Raw genomic sequence first — 19,840 nt, forward strand, 5'->3', positions numbered from 1 at the left:
ACACTTGTGTGCCCTACAGCCATGCCAGCGATTTCACCTCCATGCCATACATTTCACTTGAGTTATTTTTCCTTAAGGGGAGGGCAAGATTCTAAACAAAATGGTGTTTGTAAACCTGGGGAGGGAAGGTCGATAATTTTGGCGGTCTTAGCCTCTGAGCAGAGAGAAATGTTATTCATCCATGCACAACATATAATTCAGCCTAAGTGACAGGCTCTGCTCTGGAGAAATCCTGGCCTGAGCTGGCTTCCAGAGTCAATTACCGCTTATTCCCAGGGAGGCGGGGGGCGGGGGGCCAGACGGAGCAGAGGGGGCTGCCAACAAGGCATGGGGAAATTTACTCTGTGTCAGCCTGCATGACACAGTACCTCATTTGTGGATAAATGTAAATCTGCTAGTTCTTTTTCACAGGCACTAAAATGTACAGTTTCTCCTCCCCCTTCCCTTCCCCTGTTCCCAAAACTGGAAAAGAAATCAGGACCATCTCAGAAAGCTACCTTATATTTCAATCAACCCACTTTCATAAAAGTCATTTAAGGTAAATACCTGTGCAGACCTACAGCCCAACTATAACATTTACTATGGCCCAAATCCTGAATTCCTCACTTGGGCAAGTTTCTCATTGAAGTTGATGGACTTTTTGCTTGAAAAAGAGCTGAGTAAAACCTGAACACTGTCTAAGGATTTGGTCTTCTGCTTATCTGCCTGGAGCACTGCTGCAGTTTCAGAATTGAAAAAAATGAATTAAATTCCTCCAAACACCAATCCCTCAAAACTCAAGGAGTGGAAAAGAGCATTGTTTTTGTGCGTAAAACATACAGAGAATCTCAAAGAATTAGAGTAAATCCCAGGGAAAGGATTTGGAAGAAGTCAAAAGAGAACATCTTGGAATAAATGAAGTACTTATTGCTGAAAAATGAGCTCAGATATATCTCAGCAAATTCTAAAGCTCAGAATTTACTGCGTCATTCATGCCCTCTCCAGTAAGTTTCTTATCTCTCGTTTGGTATCACAACAAGGGATTCTGCATATTCTGTATGAAATACAACGAGACTGAGATTTTTGCAGTAATAAACTCTACACATGCATGACAAATCCAAGCATGCAAAATGTTTAACATCCCAGTTCACAGATACTTTGGGGACAAAATCCGATTATGAGTTATATGCCACAATAAATAGGGCTCAACGTTTCATAAAGCAATTTATAGTTCATAAAAATGACAAAATGTACCTGTCAGATAGAACGCGGAGAGCAGATCTCTGTGCTGCCTGCTGGAAGAAAGGGCAGAGATGTTTATTTTATATTCTGACTTGAAAATTACGAGCACAATCAACACTTTAAAAAATGCGTTACACACATTTTTGTCATGTGTCCAAAATGTTAAAGTACGAGCAAAGTATCAGAGAGTCTATAGTCAAATGGACATTCCAGCCTACTAGATGTAGGAACACTTTGTTAAGTATGCCATAAACCAGAAGACTGTCAAAGCTCTGCACAGCATTTGAGGTCTGAACTGCTCTATTGAGGTGATATTTTCTGCGGGTCCCTGAAAACTCAGCAGAGCTCAGTTCTCTGCCTTCCCCTCTCCCCGCTTCCGCACTCCCACTCCCTCTCCTTTACCATTAGTCTCCTCCCATTCTTCAACAGAAACAAACATCACATATTTGGTTCCTTTTGCGATGAAGCCCGTAGCTATAATTATAAATTTTTCAAAGCTTGCCAGAGCTGCTGCAGACTTTTCGTGAGCGCTGCCACGTTAATCTGCTGGCAACTTTTGACTGAGCAGTACAGGATCAACCTGTTGCTGGTTTGCTCCTCAGTTTTTGCCTAGTACAACTCTTTGTATGGGTTGGGGAAGCATGGTGCTTGTTCTTGTGTTAACCAGCAGTTCTGGGAATAGAAATCATAGCCTCTCAAATTTAATAGGACTCCCAAGCCTATCCCTGAGCTAGTTTGCCACTTTATTATTATTATTCTTTCCCCTCCTTCAATCACTTCAAGTGGTGTGATTCATGGCTTCAGCACAGTAACCAGCTGCTAAGCAGAGATGAAATCCATAATGTTTAAAAAATCTACTTTAAAGCCTCCATTCTGCTTGGAGCTGCCCAGGGCATCCCCTTCCCAGCCATAAGTGTCCAGGCTGTGCTTCACCTGGCACAGAAGGGACAAAAAGCTAAGCAGCAATACAGAGAACGAAGGGGCAGGGAATTAAACCTTGATTTTCTCTTCCCATTTGTCAGCAAATACATTTCTGAAATGATACTTCCTGGCTTCTCAGGCTGCTGGGAGCCACATACCTATTGCTGAACAAGCCACACAGCTTACAGATATCCTGCTCAGCAGCAGAGAGCTTGGAGGTAACTGTTCTGGCTAGTCAAAATGCTGCTGACAGGCTGCAAAGACAAACCTGATAAAATCTGATTTGCGGTTGCAGTGATGGAGAAAGGTGTAAAAAGATCCCCTGAATGGATCCCTACAGATCTGACAGGAGCGCAGAAATGCTTTGGGAAGAATTTCTGCTTGATTTTGGGAGCAGGTGTTATGCTCGGGGAACTTTCTGGAAGAAGTTGTACCTCTTGGGTTCTCTGAGGAGCAGTAGTTTGACACAAAGCAGACACCAAATTGTCAGAAGGCATGGTGGCATGGCTAGCAGGAGGCTTTTTCCTTAGTGTTGACTTCCTACAGCAGGCAGAGAACCTATGGGAAGGGTTGAAAAGCTGCCAGCAGCTCAGTGGGCATGAGCCCATGGCACAAACACGATGTTTTTACCACTAGAAAAACAATATGGGGAGTCTGTGTCCAGTAGGTCATCCTATTTGCACACACTTTAAATACAACCCCATCCATCTCATCCAGGCCTCAGGGGAACAGTCACTCTTCAGTCCACTGAGAGGGTTGTCAGGCATTGGAATGGTCCCCATCCCTCCCATTTAAAAGGCATTTGGACCTGGTCCTTTAGATCATGGTTGGACTGCATGATCTTGGAGGTCTCTTCCAGCCTAAACTTTCTGTGTGTGAAATCTCTGAGGAGCCTTTCTGTGTGAGCTGGCACACTGTTTTTAGTCTCTCCTCTTCAAGGGGCTAGTTCTGACAGTCTCATCCCACTTCTTGCACACAAAATCAGGAAAGACTCAAAATCTAGGTTTAGGAATGTCTTGTGGCTTAATCTCTTCTTTAATGTTCTGGTCCAATGCAGGTTCATCTTCGCCCATGCCTAATCATCCTCACTAGCAGGACACTGCTTCCATTTTGAGAGTCCAGCTGCCCAGCTTCGATGCTGAAGCCTGCACCGTGTTAGGCCTTTACCTGCATAACTCAGGAACCTCCTCTCACTGTCAGAGTAGTTTTCCATGGCCAAATTGTGTAGACACCATTCAGGTCTCCTCTCCTCCTGTCCCACCAGCAGTCAGGGACAGTCTTTCCTCACAAGCAGCCACTGCGTGGCAGTGCTGTTTAAGCCACTTCCTCTCATGTTTCCCACTCCTGGCTCAGGACACCACAGGTGCTCATTGGGGTTGTGCAATGCAACAGGTTACAAAACTGATCTGGCTGAAAAAAAAGCTTTTCATCTTCTCTTTTTTCCCTGGGTTATCTGCAACCTGGATCTCTTTTTGGAGATTCTTTCCCAGGGAGAGGATATCATAGTGCAGGGTGTGGTGTGAGAATGGGAAAGGGAGAGTGGGGTCATCATGCAGATGAGGCCTTTGCTGCTGAGATAAGGTCATGCACACCAGCAATTTTGCTTTCACCTGCCATCACTCTCACTCCCTTCTGGGGAGCTACAGAGCACTCCTGGAGTAAAGTACATGGTGGCTGCAATAGCCAGGGGGCTCTGAAGGCTGCTCTGTAACCACAGGTCTCAAAGACTTTACAGAGACCTCAAGAAAGCAATCATGGACTTGGATGACACTAAAAGCTCCTAACATGGGGATTTGGGGTGTGTATCACACTCACATTTCCCTAAACCACCTGATTTTAGGAGCAGGAGAAGGGCTTTTTCTTTTGGTCTTGATGAAAGCTGCCCCCAGGAGGGGAAAAGGACTGTTGTCTTGACCTGTTTCATGTGCTAACTGAGCTAGGCCATGTGGTGTTGGGCTGAAATCTCATGTGCCAATGTTCAGTTTCCATCTTGGTACATCCAGTTGTTGACAGCTTTGAAAAGGTGATCCCCTCTGAGCAAGCAAGTGGGTTTGGATGACAGGAAGGGCAGCCGAGAGAAATGTACAGATGCTTTTCAGTGAGATCATTCTACTTTTTCAATTAGTCTCTCATATTAAGTCCTTTAATAAATGTCCTGCTCGACTAGGATGCAATGCAGATCGCAGGGGGGACCTCACTCTTTGCTTGGTGGTCACACACTGTGTAAATGAGACCATCGATTTTCTTTCTTACACCATTTGAAAACGCAACCATATTTGATTGCATATTTGTGTGACTCCCTGAGCTGGTAATGGCCCCATTTCTAAGTGAGGGGGAATAAGATCCAGTCACAAGGTTAAGCTGCCTCCCTGGAGAAACAGACTGATTGCCCGCAACAAAAGGCAGTTAGCAACTACAACTATAGCAATTTTAATTCTAGCCTATATTGTTCCCTTCCCCTGAAGAAAGTGAGCTGTTGTAATTAAAGGTAGTTAGCAGTTCCCTAGCACATATAAATACTTGCAGCCACTAATTACAGTCTGCTCTCTTGTTCCTCTCCTAGATGACTGGGCTGCTCAACTTAGGGGAAAATATCTGCCTTGCTTTTCACTAACAAGTTTTTTGTGACCCCATTCAAACTCATTCATGAATCCCTATGGAAGTTCATGACCCATAGTTTGAGAAACTCCCAGCTAGAGAAACATCTTTCTGTGATTTATTATTTTTCTAATGTGCTGGTATTATCTATGCAACAATGTAAGCAAAGGGATGATACTTTGGATCATATATTGTCTGCATGAATATTTTTTTAATAGCTTGACTTTGATTGTGCTATTTAATTTGCATTTTATTTTACATTCCTAACAACTTCACTTGGTCCAACTCATCATCCATCAAGAAAGATGAGAATATGTTCTGCAGTCTATCATTCCTGGAAGTAAGTGACTATGCTGGTTATAGAAATTAGGGGTAAGAAATAATTTTGAAGTTTGATATTGCTGATAGAATTTAAAGATCTCCAAAAATTACCACTACAAGTGCTTTATGGGAAGCTTAGTACTCTCTTGGTAAGTGATTGAATGCACTCGCCAGTAATGAGTATAATTCTTAATTTTCAGTTCTTAGAATCAGTGGGGTTACTAATGGAGAAAGGTTCTCCTCAGTATGAACATGGATATTGGAGGCCAACTCACCACATAATAACTTTAATGCTGAGTAGGAAGCAAGGAAGGGAAAAAAATAATCACTTAGGTGACTCAGGTACTTGGGATAGAGAAACCAGACACAGTAAATGAGATGTATTACTGCATTCACTACATCAAGAGTTGTAAATTACAGGATACTACTTGGTTAGACTTCTTTGGCCTCCACCTGAGTTGGTTACAGATACATTTAGGGCAGAGTTTCATTGATGTGCCTATAGTTCATTAATCATTCATGAAAGATTCCAGTTGTACCCCAAGACTACTGGGACGAAACAAGTTTTCGGCTAGCAGTAATCACATTCAGGTTCTCAATCTCCAGAGATTGCATCTCCTGTCCCCATCCTTTATTGCAGTGAGCCAGAACTTGGGAACATAATCAGCAGATATTCAGGTTTCAGTGTGTGTTAAACGAGCTACCAAAATGACTCGAAGTGTCACAAGTTGCACTCTGTTGTTGAAGGGAAATCAAAGAGGAAATTAAATACTTTTATTGTAATTGGGACTGAGCAGTGAGCAGAAGGAGTTGAATACAGCTATTGAGCTGGAGATAGAAGAGTATTAAGAGTGGTCCCCAGAAATAGCTTTCTTTTTTTTTTTTTTTTTTTTTTAATCTGGTTGGAACAGAATTACTTCATAAACTGCTGGAATTGCAGGCATTTTTTTTAATATATATATATAAAAAAATGTTCTGTTGGGCTTCAAAGAATGTTCTGGAGGCAGGTACCATAAGCTGACTGTGGATGCACTTTCCTATACCTTACCCATGGCATGTGTTGGCAAATAGAACCCAATAAATTGACTGCTGGCAGATTCAGACCTTTTGCTTTCCATTTTTCCTGCCCTGTGGATTAATTGCAATTACTGCAGAGAGCTCAGTTCCAGCAGTCGTGTGGAGTTACACCACTTATACCAGAGGCTTCCCTGAGATGGTGCAGGTGTACACGAGGTGAGAATTTCTTTGGTGACAGTGTAAGAGGATGTACTACCTGTGCACGAATAAATTGCATTGCTCCCAAGGCATCTTGTTTCTTTTCCTTGGGTGGCAGGTCCTACCCTGGAACTGTGCAATGAACCATCCATGCCCTAAGGCAGCATCTCCAGCATTAGCGATCACCCAGACTCCTGGATGTCACCCCGTATTGGACTGCAGTCAGTGAACTGTAGATGCACTTTTTCCAAGCCAGGGTTAAGGAAAGATGTCATTACTATACACTGTCGTTTGGGAACCAGACCAGAACAAACACTTATATATCTGTCTTCTTTCAGGTTTCACTCTTCATATTTGATTCTGTTTTAATTTCCTAAGGTTTTGTTTGGTTTTAGCTTAAATTTAGTTTATTCCTAGCCTACTGAAGCCAGGAAGAAATTGTGTGAACGGCACAACCTGACTGCATGCCATAACTTGGGTCACAGGACTCTCCAGAACACTTTTTCTTGCTTCACATCTGGGAACTGTAGTGATCCGAGGGCAAAACTTCTGGATATGGCAAATAATTTTTTCACCTTCCACATTAAGATGTGAGTTTAGCCCACCTCTGTTTATGGGCACTTTCTTGTGCTGGAAGTTCTGCCTCTGTCTGTGAGATGGAGCTGCTTTCCAGCCTCACAGCTCTGCTCCCTGCACAGGTATTTATAGACTGAGATCAAGCTAGCCACCAGCTCTGCCTTTAGATGAGCTTAGTTCATTGTGCAGATAGTTTTCATCCCAACGCATATTTTCTGTTAGGCATCCTTCTTCCTTTCCCTAAAACCCTCTTTTCTGCTGCCCCCCATTTTTTTTTTTTTTTTTTTTTTTTTTTTTTTTAGTTAAAAGCTATTTTTCCCATTATAGTGCTCTCATCAGAGCTTGAAACAGAGGTAATGAAAACCTCTCACATCTACAGTGAGAGGCTGTGAGTGCCTTTCGGCCACAAGAGTTGCCTGAGGAGCTCAGGTCAGGCAATTTATAGCAAGTGATTCCTAATGTGCTCCATTATTCTGTACTCCTCATTGTTCCTAGGGGCTTTGTTTGAGGATTGCTTTCCAGTGTGGATTTCTGAGGGATTTAAAATCACTTGTAAACTACAGCTCAAGTGTTTCTCTGTAAATTTGCAATATAAATGTGTGAATATGATTTTCACTGTCCAGCTGGTATTTATTTAAGATTTACAGGCTGTAAGACTTAAAGCAGTCTCTCTTCCTTCCCCTTTTGGAGTTGGTTATCATCAGAACCACATCTTTTAAGAAACTATAAAACCCTTCCTGGATTTCATTATTTCTCCAGGTCTTTCAACCTCTCAGTATTCATTTTTCACCCTGGAGTTTTATTATTATATTTCTGGCATACATTGTTCTTTCTCCTCTGCTTTGTCCATTAATCCTTATTAATCTTCAGGGCAGCACAATCCAGTGACTTGAACATGGCACCTGGGATTGAAAGGCCCAAGCACTAATCCTGAAGCTGACTTGCAATGTGACTTCAAACAAGCCACATCTCAGTCTCCTTGTCAATTCTACAGAGATAATAATTCTTGCTTAACTCTACATAAATACCTCTCAGGGGCATTGTATTAAGTAGTTAATACTTGTTAAGTGATTTGGATCTCCAAATTACTGTATAATCATCACGAGTATTAACCATACAGAGAATTATATACATCTGTAAATGTTGAGTCCTCTGTCCTGCATCTGTTTGGATTTCTCCAGCAGTCTGGCCCCACAGCCATGCAGCATTTCAAAGCAGATGAGCTAACTTTAACTTTGTTCAGTGGAGACGAGCAGAAGGAAAATAATTGCTACTTTAAATTAATAAAATGGTTAATTTTCAATGACACTGAAGGAAGAACTTAGTCACTGCAAGCAAAGCAGCTGTCACCTTGGAAAACCTCCTCTGTTTCCACAGCTGTCTCCTTATCCAGGAAAAGGTACCTTAGTTGCAGTGCTGCTCACACTTAGCATATCACAGACAAAAAAATGTCAGTGTTGTGCCACTGGCTTTACAAGATTTACTGGGAAAGTCTGAAAGCTCAGAAATTAAAGTAGAATTTTTCTAAAACCCCATACATGTGAAAATAGTGGAAGTACAAGTCTGAATTCCCTACATGGTGGTAACTGCCCAGGGAGGTGCTAAGTCCATCAACTAGGATGCATTTGCTACGAGCCAATATCTGTTTGGGTTGTGCTAGGAAGTAAAAAAGAAAATGGGGGAAAACATCCAAAGATGATGGAAATCAGTGGCTAAGCTCCTGTCAGCTTCATAGGAGAGAGATCTCACCCTAGGTTGAGGAGGAAGTGTAGCAATGGTTCCTCAGTTCCTTTTTCTTAACTCCTAGTTTTGATGGATTGGCTGCTGGCTCTTTTTGCTTATTTCTCATCAAGTTCTAATACAGCTGCCACTCTCATTACAGCATCTTTTTTTTTTTCTTCTTCTTTCTCCTATTAATTTTCTTCATTTTTTAAAAAATTATTCCCTTAATCCCTTTCCTTTTGTTTTCTGACATGCTCTCAGCTGCCTCTTTCTCTGTTTCTGCTGCCATGCATCTCTCTTCACCACATCTCCCTCAAACAGCTCCTTATGCTGTCACCACCCCAGCTTGAGCTGCATGGGCAAGAGGAGTGATGGGAGCTTGACCTCCCGCCTTGCAGAGAGCAGCAGGAAGCTCCTAGAGGAGTCAGTGGCTGCACGCATGTGAGAGAGACAAGTGGAGTCCCTACAGTATTCCGTATTGCCTTCTGCCTCCCCTGCACAGGGAAAAAAATATGGGCTGATACTAAAACCACAAAAGTTAGGGGTGGGAAAGACAGGTAGAGCAACAGAAAAATAAGAGTGAGGCAAGCTAGTATGTGCTCTGCGAGTTCCTGAGCATGTTGGGGGGTAGGTTCTCCTCCTGCAGCTTGTAATAGCTGCCATATTACAAACAACGTTAATTTGTGCTCTAAATTACGTGTGGCTGTTGGTTATTTAACCATTCTCTTACAGACATGCTGGAATGAACTTGCCTGAAGGCAAACAGCCACTTTGAGGCCACGCTTGAGCAGGGTGAAGGCTCAGATGCAGTGGGTGGTTTTAGGATGGGCTCTGTGTGGCTGGAGGAGTGGTGCGTGGGCTGCCAGGCTCTCAAAAGACAGAAAGGCAAGGGAAAGCCAGCCTGGAGATGTAGGACCTAACCCATCTTTACATCCCAAATCAATCAGCACTGCTGAATTGATTGCATCAGGGTATGTTCCCACACCAGTAAAAACAAAAGTTCATGCAGTAGTTCCAGTTCCCGAGAGGGAAAAAAAAAACCCCAAACAACCTGCCCAAAAATTTCAAGAAGATGAAGTTAAGGAAGTTACAGTAGATACAGAGAGAAACTATTAGGCCTGGAAAAGGTGATGCCAATGGAAAAGGAAAGGCTTTGGAGATCTACTAGGACTAAAGCTTAGCTTAGTCACAGCATCCACATGAAGAAACAAGAAGGATGCCTTCGTATTTTATTTCCCAGTCTTATTTTTAGAGGTTTGCTACTGAGGAGCCTGGAGATAAGAGTGCTGTGTGTGAATTTCCCCAAATATTGTGCATGTCCAAGAGCCAAGCTGATCTCTAACCTTTTTCACTGTCATTCATGGTGTTGGCATTCACATTTAGAACTTGATCCTGCCTGCCAGGGCATGACAGACATTGAATCTGATTTTGTAAGATAGGCAGTGAGCCAAGTTTGGCAGGACAAAACTGAGCTCTTATTTTGTTTCATCTGACAGTTTCGGTGAGGCAGTCCTGGTCTTCTTGTCATGCCTTGTGGAAGTGCAAATTTAGATGTCACAGAGATTTTAAAATCAGAGCTGGCAAACCACAAAAAAGCTTGGCTCAGCTGGCTTAAATCTTACTCTGGATTTTAGTTCAGTTGGATGCCAAAGGGATTGCTTCTCTAACACACAGGAAATAATGGCCTTATCTGAGTCAAGTAAGCCTGCTACAGTTGCAATTCCTCCAGTTCAAAAAGGCACTGATGTTACAGTGACAGAGGGCTGCACAGAGCATTTGGATTAAAAGTACAAAACCACCTGAGGTTCCAGCCATTTCTTAATCCAAAACTTCATTTTTTCACTTTTGCTTATCTCTGTTTTGTGCAGTTATAGTTGCAGTCAGGCTTGCATGTGGCCAGATTTCATGAAATGAGTTTCCTGTGCTCAGTGGAGTGAGAAACTCCACTCAGAAAGATTTTTTTTTTATTTATTTGTTTTCCCCCAGGCTTAGCAGGACACTTTTTGGGCAAGAAAATTTGCAGTGATGATTCATGCTCTGAGCCTTTTTTTAACCAGGGCTGCATGTTATCATCTCCCTTTTTACTCATCTTCCCTTCTGATCAAGCATTGCAGTGATGAAGAGGTGAATAAAAGGGAGTACGACACTCAAATTACTTAACATGGTCAATATATTTTTACACAGCACATGTGAGCACAATTAGCATTGACTAAAAATAGTTCAAATGATGAACGGGGCTCTGCAGTGGTGTGTTATAATTTGCCCAATATAACTCTTCTCTCTAGATCTGACTCTGTGCTTTGCTTGGCTGATCTTCATAAAGTGCCATCCTAACAGAGGAGGTCCTGTGGAAAGAAAACTTGCAGCAACTTTGCCTCTCTTCAGTATCTTTCAAAATTCATTACAGATTGCTTCAAGCTAGCTGGAATATGCAGAAGAATATTTTAAGTGCAGAAGTAGAGCTTATATAGACTCTACTAAAATTATTCCATCTGAAAAAAGGCATGTGCATGGACATCCATCTCAGGATAATTATTATGTTTTTGTTGGTATTCAGTCCATATACAGAAGTGAGAAAGAAAAGCCCTATATATATTAAAATGTTTATCTTTAAATACTTTTTTTCTCTCTAGTTTCTATCGATGATTAAAGAAATTAAGCATGATTTTATGACATAGAAAATGAATAATTTCATAATACTATTTATGGAGGGACGTGGCCACACTAATTGCAATTGGCCACATAGATAGACTTCTGTCCTGTTACAGTGACAAGATGGACTTGGCTGGTCCTAAATTCCTGTGCTGCAGACAGTCCTTCCAGAAAGAGGGATTTCCAGCATGAATCCCTATCATCTCCAAAGCACATACATGATGAGGAGGAAACATAGGCATAGATGTCCTCACTGGAGCTGTGGGTGCAGCTCCTCAAATTTTCTATCTCAGCCATGGCCAGCGTGATAGTAGAGCATGGACAAGTCCTCTGGGGCCAGCATGCTACTCTGGCTGTCCCCATGCTGCCAGGAGCAGGGGACAGCCCTGGGACTCCCATGAGAGGACCAGGCTGGGTGGGCTGCTATCACCCTGTGGGGCTCTGAGTGTCAAGCCAGCCCAGGCTGCAAAGACTTTTATTTTAGAGCACTGAAGCTGTTCCTGGTAAACTTTCTCGAGGCTGCTCTTCCCCTGAGGTCTTCTGTGAAGGGACATGGCTTTCTGTTTGTCTTGGCTTGCCTGTGGAGGGGCCAGTTTTGCTCACACTGCTCAGACCTTGCAGGGTCAGCCTGTCCCCAGCTCTTTTTAAGGAGGGCAGACACTTGCAGGCAAATGATGCCTTCCCTCCCCCTTTGGTGGAAAATTAATGAACCCAAGAGGGCTGTTCACTGCCTCCCTGCTCACTGTGCACAGAGGGTGTCTTCGCCCTCCACATTTACCTGCTGCTGCAGGGGAATAGTCATACAATTATTTTTTTTAAAAAAAGAAAGTACTAAAGTCAGGTTTTTCCTTTTGAGATATACCAGGGGCTGGATTGTGGAGCCATGTCCCTGGGAGTGTGTTCTGATTGCTTCTTCAACTTCTGTTTATACAATTTTACACAATTTTGGCAGGAATCAAGAGCACATACCAGGGTGTTGGCTTTTATGAATCCCATGGGATGTGAAAGTCAAGCTGACTGGATGAACTTTGGTTACATATTCCAGACAAGCACAATGACTCTATTTATTCAGACTTGGCAGCCAGAATGCAGATTGACTCTGTGGGTAATAAATTTTCACAGCCACAAAACTTCAGCAGCAACCAACCTGATCCCGCACAGAAAAAATGCATGCAAGGAAGCAGACTTGGGTTGCAAAAATATGTTAGATTATTATTCCATGTATGCGTACCAGTCAGTTAATTTATTTGGCTACTGATTGACATGAATTGCACAAATGATGCCAGGGATTTTTTCCCCTTAAAGGAACTACTTTCTATTACAAAATTTTCATATTGGAAAAGGATAAGCAGGGGGGAAAAAAGAGAATTGTTCATGTTACAATTGACAATCTCCTTTTAATATTTCACCCAAGACTGATTTAAGTTATCCAGTGACCTCTATGGAGAAGAGCAGGGTATTATAATGGGGGCTGTTTCATGTGCTATGCCACACTTCAAGGAACCAAAAGGCAATAACCACTACAATTCAGTACTCTGAACAATCTTAAGTACAATTTTGACATCTTCATGCTACAAAGCTTCAGATGCTTTCTGGGAGAGACGATGATGAAATTATTACCCTATGTGTTATAAATCAAAATGAATTGGCTCTTTAACTTGCAGATTTATGTTAACTACCTTGGTATCTGTTAATTGCATGCTCTTCAGATATTGATTGGGGATTAAAAAGTATATTTTCTTCAATCTGTGTGATGTAAAATATGCCAACAGGAAATTTTCCCTCTGCATATTAGATCCTATGATCACTGCCTGTAAAATTAAAACGATCAGTTTAAATGGATAAACTATGCTCATTAAAGAGGAAAAATACATTTATGTAATTAAAATTAAGAGACTAATATGTGTAGATAATGTAATTACTGTGGGTGCACACACACACACTCAGCTCAAACACAGCCTCTTGCCTCTCCTGGGTCTGTGAATCTCACTGCCTTAATTGCTGGTATGGAGGGAAGGACTGGGAATGCCTTGCCCACTGTGGGTCCCAAAGCCCTTAATCATGCCTCTGTCTTGCATTTGGCCTCCCTCATCCATGGCTCACATTCCCTGGGTCAGTCACAGCCTTCCAAATGCCAGCCTTGGGTGTGCAGGAGCACCTGTCCCCCCTTGCACTGCTTCAGAAGCTTTCCATTTGCTGCTTGGCAATTTTGGATGCAAACCCAATATCTCCTCTGAAGTTTTCAAAGTCTTTCCCCTAAACTTCCACATTTAGAAATTTGCAAAGTGAAAAGCTTCCCAGGTCTTGTACAGCTCACCTTCAGCTCTTTGAGAAATGTGACTACTTACTTAAGTGAGTCTGAGTGCTCAAAGCTTAATTTATTACACAGAAGTATTTGGGAATCACTCACGTACTGTTTCTGTTCATTCATGTTTGATTTCTTTCTTTTTTGTTCCCAAGCTCAGGAGGAGATCTGAGATTAAAGAGCCTCAGAATTAGGAAGTGAAAGGAAACGGGTTCTCCCACTGACATTTAGACACAGATCCATGTTGTAATCTGTGCATTTATTGGCAGAAGAGGTCTGAGTTATTCTCTTTTTGGGCCTATTTCCTGCTAGGTAGATGGAAATGTAGTGTTTTGTTTATCCAGCAGGCACATTTATGTAGAACTATTCGTTAAGCAAGCAGCAGGTCTCAGCTGAGGTTCTGCACAGCATTTCATACAGCAGGAGCCAGCTTGTGCCTCCAGGAGATTTTTATCTTTACAGTCATGTTAGAAAAAAAGGTGACTAGGAAAGGGGACCAAATCACAAAATAATAGCTGGAGGTTGCTCACGCTAGGGCTGGTGATGATTAGAAGTGAATAATGGGATCTCAGCTTTGCTCTTTGCTGCACAGGTGGCAAAGTGTCCTGGTTCTGCAGAGCTTGTTCATGCACTGAGGCAAAAGCCCCAGGCTGTACCAGCTGTACATTAGAGCTCTGGTTACTGAGTGAAGACCTTGCATAGCACACATAATACTGAGCAATCCAAGCACATGGAGGATATTTAAAGCTGTAAGTGGTAGCACTAAAGCAAAGGTACCATGTGTGCACGCCCAAGAGGCAGTACTTTTCCACTGTCCCTTTTCCACTTAAGTCTACTCATGTTCTTTTACTTCCTGCATGATGTACACTTTCACATGTCCTTTTTGTGTTTGCTATGAAGCAAAACAGATTTTAATCACTCAGGCTTTAACAGCCTGTTCTACACTGACATCCCTTATGCAGGATTCCATCCCCCTTCCTCTCCAAAGGACAAAGCACCTCCCCTGACCGCTGGCTCCCCCCTTCCCTCCCACTCAGCCCCTCGCTGCAAGCACTACAGCATCTTGGTGTGCTATTGTTATTCTTCAGACATCCCTTCTGTCCCTCACTTTACTTTGCCCTACATTGTCTATGTGCTGTATTTTAAACTATCTAGACAAGCAGGAAGAGTAATTAAATGTGAAGTGTTTCAGGAAGAAATACATTAAACAAAAAGGAATTGTATAAATATGTAAATAATTGAATCTATGTGCAGCATCTTCTTAATACCAAGAAGCTTGGCTCAAAATAGATTAAATAATGGTTTCATATAAACATTAAAAGGTTTTGTTTTATTTTGTTTGGAATATGTTGCAAAATAGAGACTTCTAGTAACAAGAGTTAAAGAAAACCCCAGGAGAGCTTCATGCCTTCAGACATAGAATTATTTATCTATGATCCTGAATTTCAGCAGTCTAAATAGCTTCAGTTACCCTTGACTGAAATAATCACATTTAAAACTTATGTTATATCCAGGACTGCATCCATCTGTGAGATGAAGCCAGTGGCAGTACTGCCCTCATACACTCCTGTGAAGGCATGGGATATGCATTTTAGTGCAAGAAGCAGTGGAAGTGGCTTTTGCCCTCTCATTTCCAACCAAATCAGTATACCGAGAAGAAGAGAGGATGGCATAGCTGTGCTTGGCAAGAAGCACTTGGCCCACCATGAGAAAAGCAAGATCCAGCCCTATTCTAGCAAATACTTCATTATTCAGACAAAAACCAGTAATACTTTAAGGAAAATTTAGGAGATATATTCCCATCACAAACAAAACCCTGCTCTCCTGACACATGGAAAACCGTGGCTGACATATCTGCTCCTAGTCAGGTACTTTGGGGTTGTTAAAAGCCAGGCAAGCACCTTAATTGCTGTGTTACGGAGTGAACCAAAATCCCAGCCAAGGCTTTCTGTCAGCTGTCCTTAGCTTTCTCAGCAGGTGTGGGCCACACAGAGATGGATCAAAAAGGCTTGAGGGAGAGGTGAGGGGTGAGGGGATGCCAGCGAGGTTCTAGGTAAGTGGGAAGGAGCCCAGCAGCTAATCCCTGGGGTTACTTGTGCCTGTAAGGTTTGGCCTGAGCCCTTGATCCAGAATTTCTGTTTCTCCCCTCCTTGGCCACTCTTTAAAACAAAATAAATTCACATCAGAAGGAGCCTGGTACAAAAACCTTCTGGGTCACATCAGGGTAATAAATCAAGAGAACTGCAGACGGTTCCCCACCAATACAGCAGTTAGCACATGCGGGCTGGCTCCAAGCAGCAACATCTGTTACTCCAGTTACAGTACTGCCATGTATTTTGATAACCTTTATGTATGTTTTGAAAAAGCATTAGCAAAATATTTGCAGTAGCTCAGTCCCGACATGAAACATGCTACAACTGACATGTAAGTTGTCTGATTCTTACCTGGTCATTCTCTTCTTCGTCGCTGCTCAACTTGAGGTCATCTTCTAGCATTCTGGAAAGCAAGCAGTAGAATAAATTACAGTTTACCCAAATGCTTTAGATCTGATGTTTCTTCTTAGTTGCTGTAAGCATTTAATAATCTAAATCTAAAGAAAATACATTTTATCCCAGTAACGTTGTAGATGTGATACTTTCTTTAAATTTTTTTTCTTATCCAGTTGCTGTCAACTTGCTTCTTAATTCTTTTCCTATTACTGCCTAAGGGAAAAATGTTTACTAGAGTAATAATGGATTTTGCAAAGATTCTTGTTATTACAATCACCGACAAACAATTTTTATATGCTAAAAATAATATTTTTGATGCTGACAGGTCAGTAGTCTCTCTGAAAGGAAAATTTTGCTCCATTTGGCTTTGAGCTTACAAAACAGAAGTAGATATTTACACTGGCAGTACTGCAGCAGAAAATAAGATTCAGTGATGTTTCCCAAAGGCCATTTTTACTTTATTGCACTTTGATGTAAAATTGACATTGACTGAAACAATTAAAACTAAAATATATTGTCTCAGTGCACAAGAGTATCCAAAAGGATTTCACTGTCATATAAACATAGAAAATAATGCATCTTTCTAATGGGGATTTCATCCTCCCTTCCCATATCCTTTCCTCAACTTCTTTCAACTGGCTCACAAAGAAGAGGAGTGAGTTTTTAACTCTGTGCATTTTTTTACAACCTAGGATTAAATAAGCAGCAGTTACAGGAGTAGAAAAGGTGCAAAGATTTCCCCCAGTGTTTAAATGGTCTTCAAGAATGGGACCTATTTTAAAAAAACACCTCAGACATAGTAACATAAAAAAAAAAGGTTTACAAAGTTGTTAATTTTTCTTTCGTTCTGGGAAAAGAGAATCTGTAATTTTGTCTTGACTCCAGAAGAAAGCTTGGTGAGCAATTCAAACACATCCTGTGACGTGGGTGGTCCCCTGAGTGTAAATATATCAGGAAGACATATGTAGTAATTTCAAACCACCTCCTGGTATTTGTGCCTAGATCTTGAAAGAGTGTTTCTGAAAAGCATGACTCTTCCATGGGCAACATGGTGTGCTGTGTCTTAAAAGAGCACTGAGCCTAACCACCCTCTCCTCTGCTCCTTCCTGGGATGTACAGTCCCTGCCTGTCCCTGCTGTCACAGCTCATTCCCTATTTCCCCAAGGCACCTTTTTTTGGGGTGTAGGTGTATAAGGACACAAACGGGGGGTCAGGAAAAACTCCCACTAATTCATCTCTTGGAGACTCTTGTATTGCTTTTTTCCCACAGTTCCTTCCACTCATGCCAAGATTTTTTTTCTCTATTAAACCAATGTATTGAAGTCAGCAAAATCTCATTGCAATGCAGACACCTCAAATACATGACACCCATTGAGTTACAGAGGCTTGACAACCTCACAGTATGGCTAGCCGAGGCTTTGTCCAGGGATTTGTCCACAGGCAGGAAAAAGCTCATCCTGCTGTGGCCTGAGTCAGCAAAAACTCTGGTGACCATATTGATGCAGCCACCAGCCTTGTTAGAGAGCCCTGCTGGGAAGTAAGTATGTGGGAGAGGTATGAATGACATGGGATTTAGATCATAGGATCTAATGTAGTGGAACAAAGCAAACAGACGCCTCTGATTACCGAGAAGTGGGTGTGAGCCGGTATCAAATCCACCTGTGCCCAGTTAGGGCAGGCCCCCTATTGAGCATGTGCAAGACCAGGCCTCTAAGGTGAGGCTCTCTGTGGAGTCTCAAACCCGGGGCTTTCGGCATTGCAGTACTGGGTCTTTAACAGCTGCGCCACGAGAGCCTCACCTTAGAGGCGATGAGCGCTAGTGGAACAATAAAGGTAATACAGTGCTCGGGAGTGAGCTATTCTGTGGCTGTGAGTTTCACCTTTTATTGGTCCCCTGGTCTTGCACATGCTCAATAGGGGCCTGCCCTAATTGGGCACAGGTGGATTTGATACCGGCTCACACCCACTTCTCGGTAATCAGAGGCGTCTGATTGCTTTGTTCCACTACAATCTAAAATATGTCAGAGAGGCAAAGCTTCCTATAAACACTACAAGATCCAAATAGGCTTTGGATCCCAACACTTACAGGGATCCAAACAATCTTATAATTGCACATCTTTTTTAGTCAGATCTTTTCAGGGCATCCCTGAGAAAACAGTGCTGGCAAATAGAAGGATCTGGGACTGGGCATTATCTAATGAAACCGTGACAAAATCTGCACTGATAGTTAACCAAGGAGAGATGTGCTCACTGGGAAAAGCAAACCACACAAGATATCACTGCTTGCCCTTCCTTGAGTCCAAGTGCATGAATTTCTGCTGGTGAGGTGGTAGTTAAGTGTATTGTTGGACATTTAGCAGTTCAGCTTTTCTCCTTTATGGAAGCTGAAAAGCAAAGGTCTCTAATGAAATGTTCTGGGTGGCTCTGTGTACTTTTTAGTGTCCTGACTTTTCTTATCAACACAAAAAAAAGTGTATTGTGAGCCTGTGATTAGATGCAACCAAATTGCTTTGAGGGCTTCACATTACATGGAGGTGTGAGCAGAGCTAAGGGGAGGCACCAGAGGTGTAAGCAGAAACCAGCCACACAAAAGGAACAAGAAACAGTGGTGCTGGCCCATCAACCTCTCTCTTCTTGCTGGTGTGTTTTAGCCTGTCTTTATTTTCCCTGTCTGTTTCTCATTTCAGAAGTGCTGCTCTCCAAGAAAAGCATTGCCTGCCTGGGGCCTGTGGCCACTCCTGGAACTACTGTTACCTTACCATCTCCTAATGCTGGGGATAGGAAAAACCAGGTCATTATAAAGTGCTTACTTTCTTGGGGTTTTTTTGGGTTTTTTTTGGTTTGGGGTTTTTTTGTTTGTTTGATTTGTTTGTGTTTGTTGTTGGTGGTGTTTTTTTGCTTCTTTTGTTTTGGTTTTTTTTGGTTTTTTTTTTGCCCTAGAGTGGGATCTGGCCTGCCTGATCCATGTACTCGTATCAAGGACTTATTAGGTTAAGACAGCTTGCCAGTGTAAGAGGTCTACCTTGAAAATGCAGGAGCTGTTTTCTACTGTGCAGGTATGGCCTAGAAGTTTTTCCTGGTTTCCAGACTGCTTTCACTGTCAGGTCAGGCCCTCAGCTCTGATCTACAAAGCTCTGATCTACAAAGCTCCAGCTGGAGCAGGACACACTGTCATATTGGACTGCAGCTCTGCTCCCAGCAGTCCTGGAGACCGAGGCTCTTCAGAGCTCAGGCAGCTCCCGGAGCCCAGGCTGAAGCACACCCTGGGTGAGGGGGAAATATCTGTGTTAGAAGGACTCCAGTTTGCCATAAGCATCTTAAGGAAGGTAGATCAATTTTGAGTCTGGATGCTTTTGAAGAACACTCCTCCTCAACAGCTCCTCATCATGAAAGTGATGATGGTTAAAAGTCCACAGCTGGTCCATAACCAGCAGACCCCACTTGAAGAGAGTGAGTATAGAGGAGAAGTAAAATACTTCAAGCTCACAAGGGGCATTAAGTTAATTTGTAATTTATCTGAAAAGCACTTCAGCACAAATTCAGCATGGAATGAGCTATGGTGCACCCTGTATTAGCCCAGCACTTCAGATCATGTTCAAGTCAACCCCTGCTCAGGATGGAATTCCTTTATGTATTCTGGAAAACTAGGGATGGAAAGACAAACACATACAAGCTCATGCACAAACACAGCCTTTTCAGCACTGCCTACCTAGAGATATTTTCTGTAACAACTTTTTCATAATATGCAAAACCCTAGACAGAAAGTGATACTGTCCATGAGCTCAAAAGTTTTTCAAAATGGAGTTGGCTTTGATGTAAA

The 19,840-nt window shown here is 42.3% G+C and overlaps 1 protein-coding gene across 1 annotated transcript in view; it reads right to left on the reverse strand.

The window, feature by feature from the left end:
- Positions 1-19,840, reverse strand: part of AFF3 (AF4/FMR2 family member 3) — a 333,963-nt gene that overhangs the window by 75,300 nt on the left and 238,823 nt on the right. Inside the window, exons 9-10 of the mRNA XM_030454711.1 lie at positions 15,976-16,027; positions 1,234-1,274 (exon numbers count right to left, since the gene is read on the reverse strand). Of these exons, the coding sequence (XP_030310571.1) occupies positions 1,234-1,274; positions 15,976-16,027 (93 nt within the window). The remainder of the gene's footprint in view (positions 1-1,233; positions 1,275-15,975; positions 16,028-19,840) is intronic.

Source organism: Calypte anna, chromosome 1 (assembly GCF_003957555.1).
Source record: "Calypte anna isolate BGI_N300 chromosome 1, bCalAnn1_v1.p, whole genome shotgun sequence".
Taxonomy (NCBI): domain Eukaryota; kingdom Metazoa; phylum Chordata; class Aves; order Apodiformes; family Trochilidae; genus Calypte; species Calypte anna.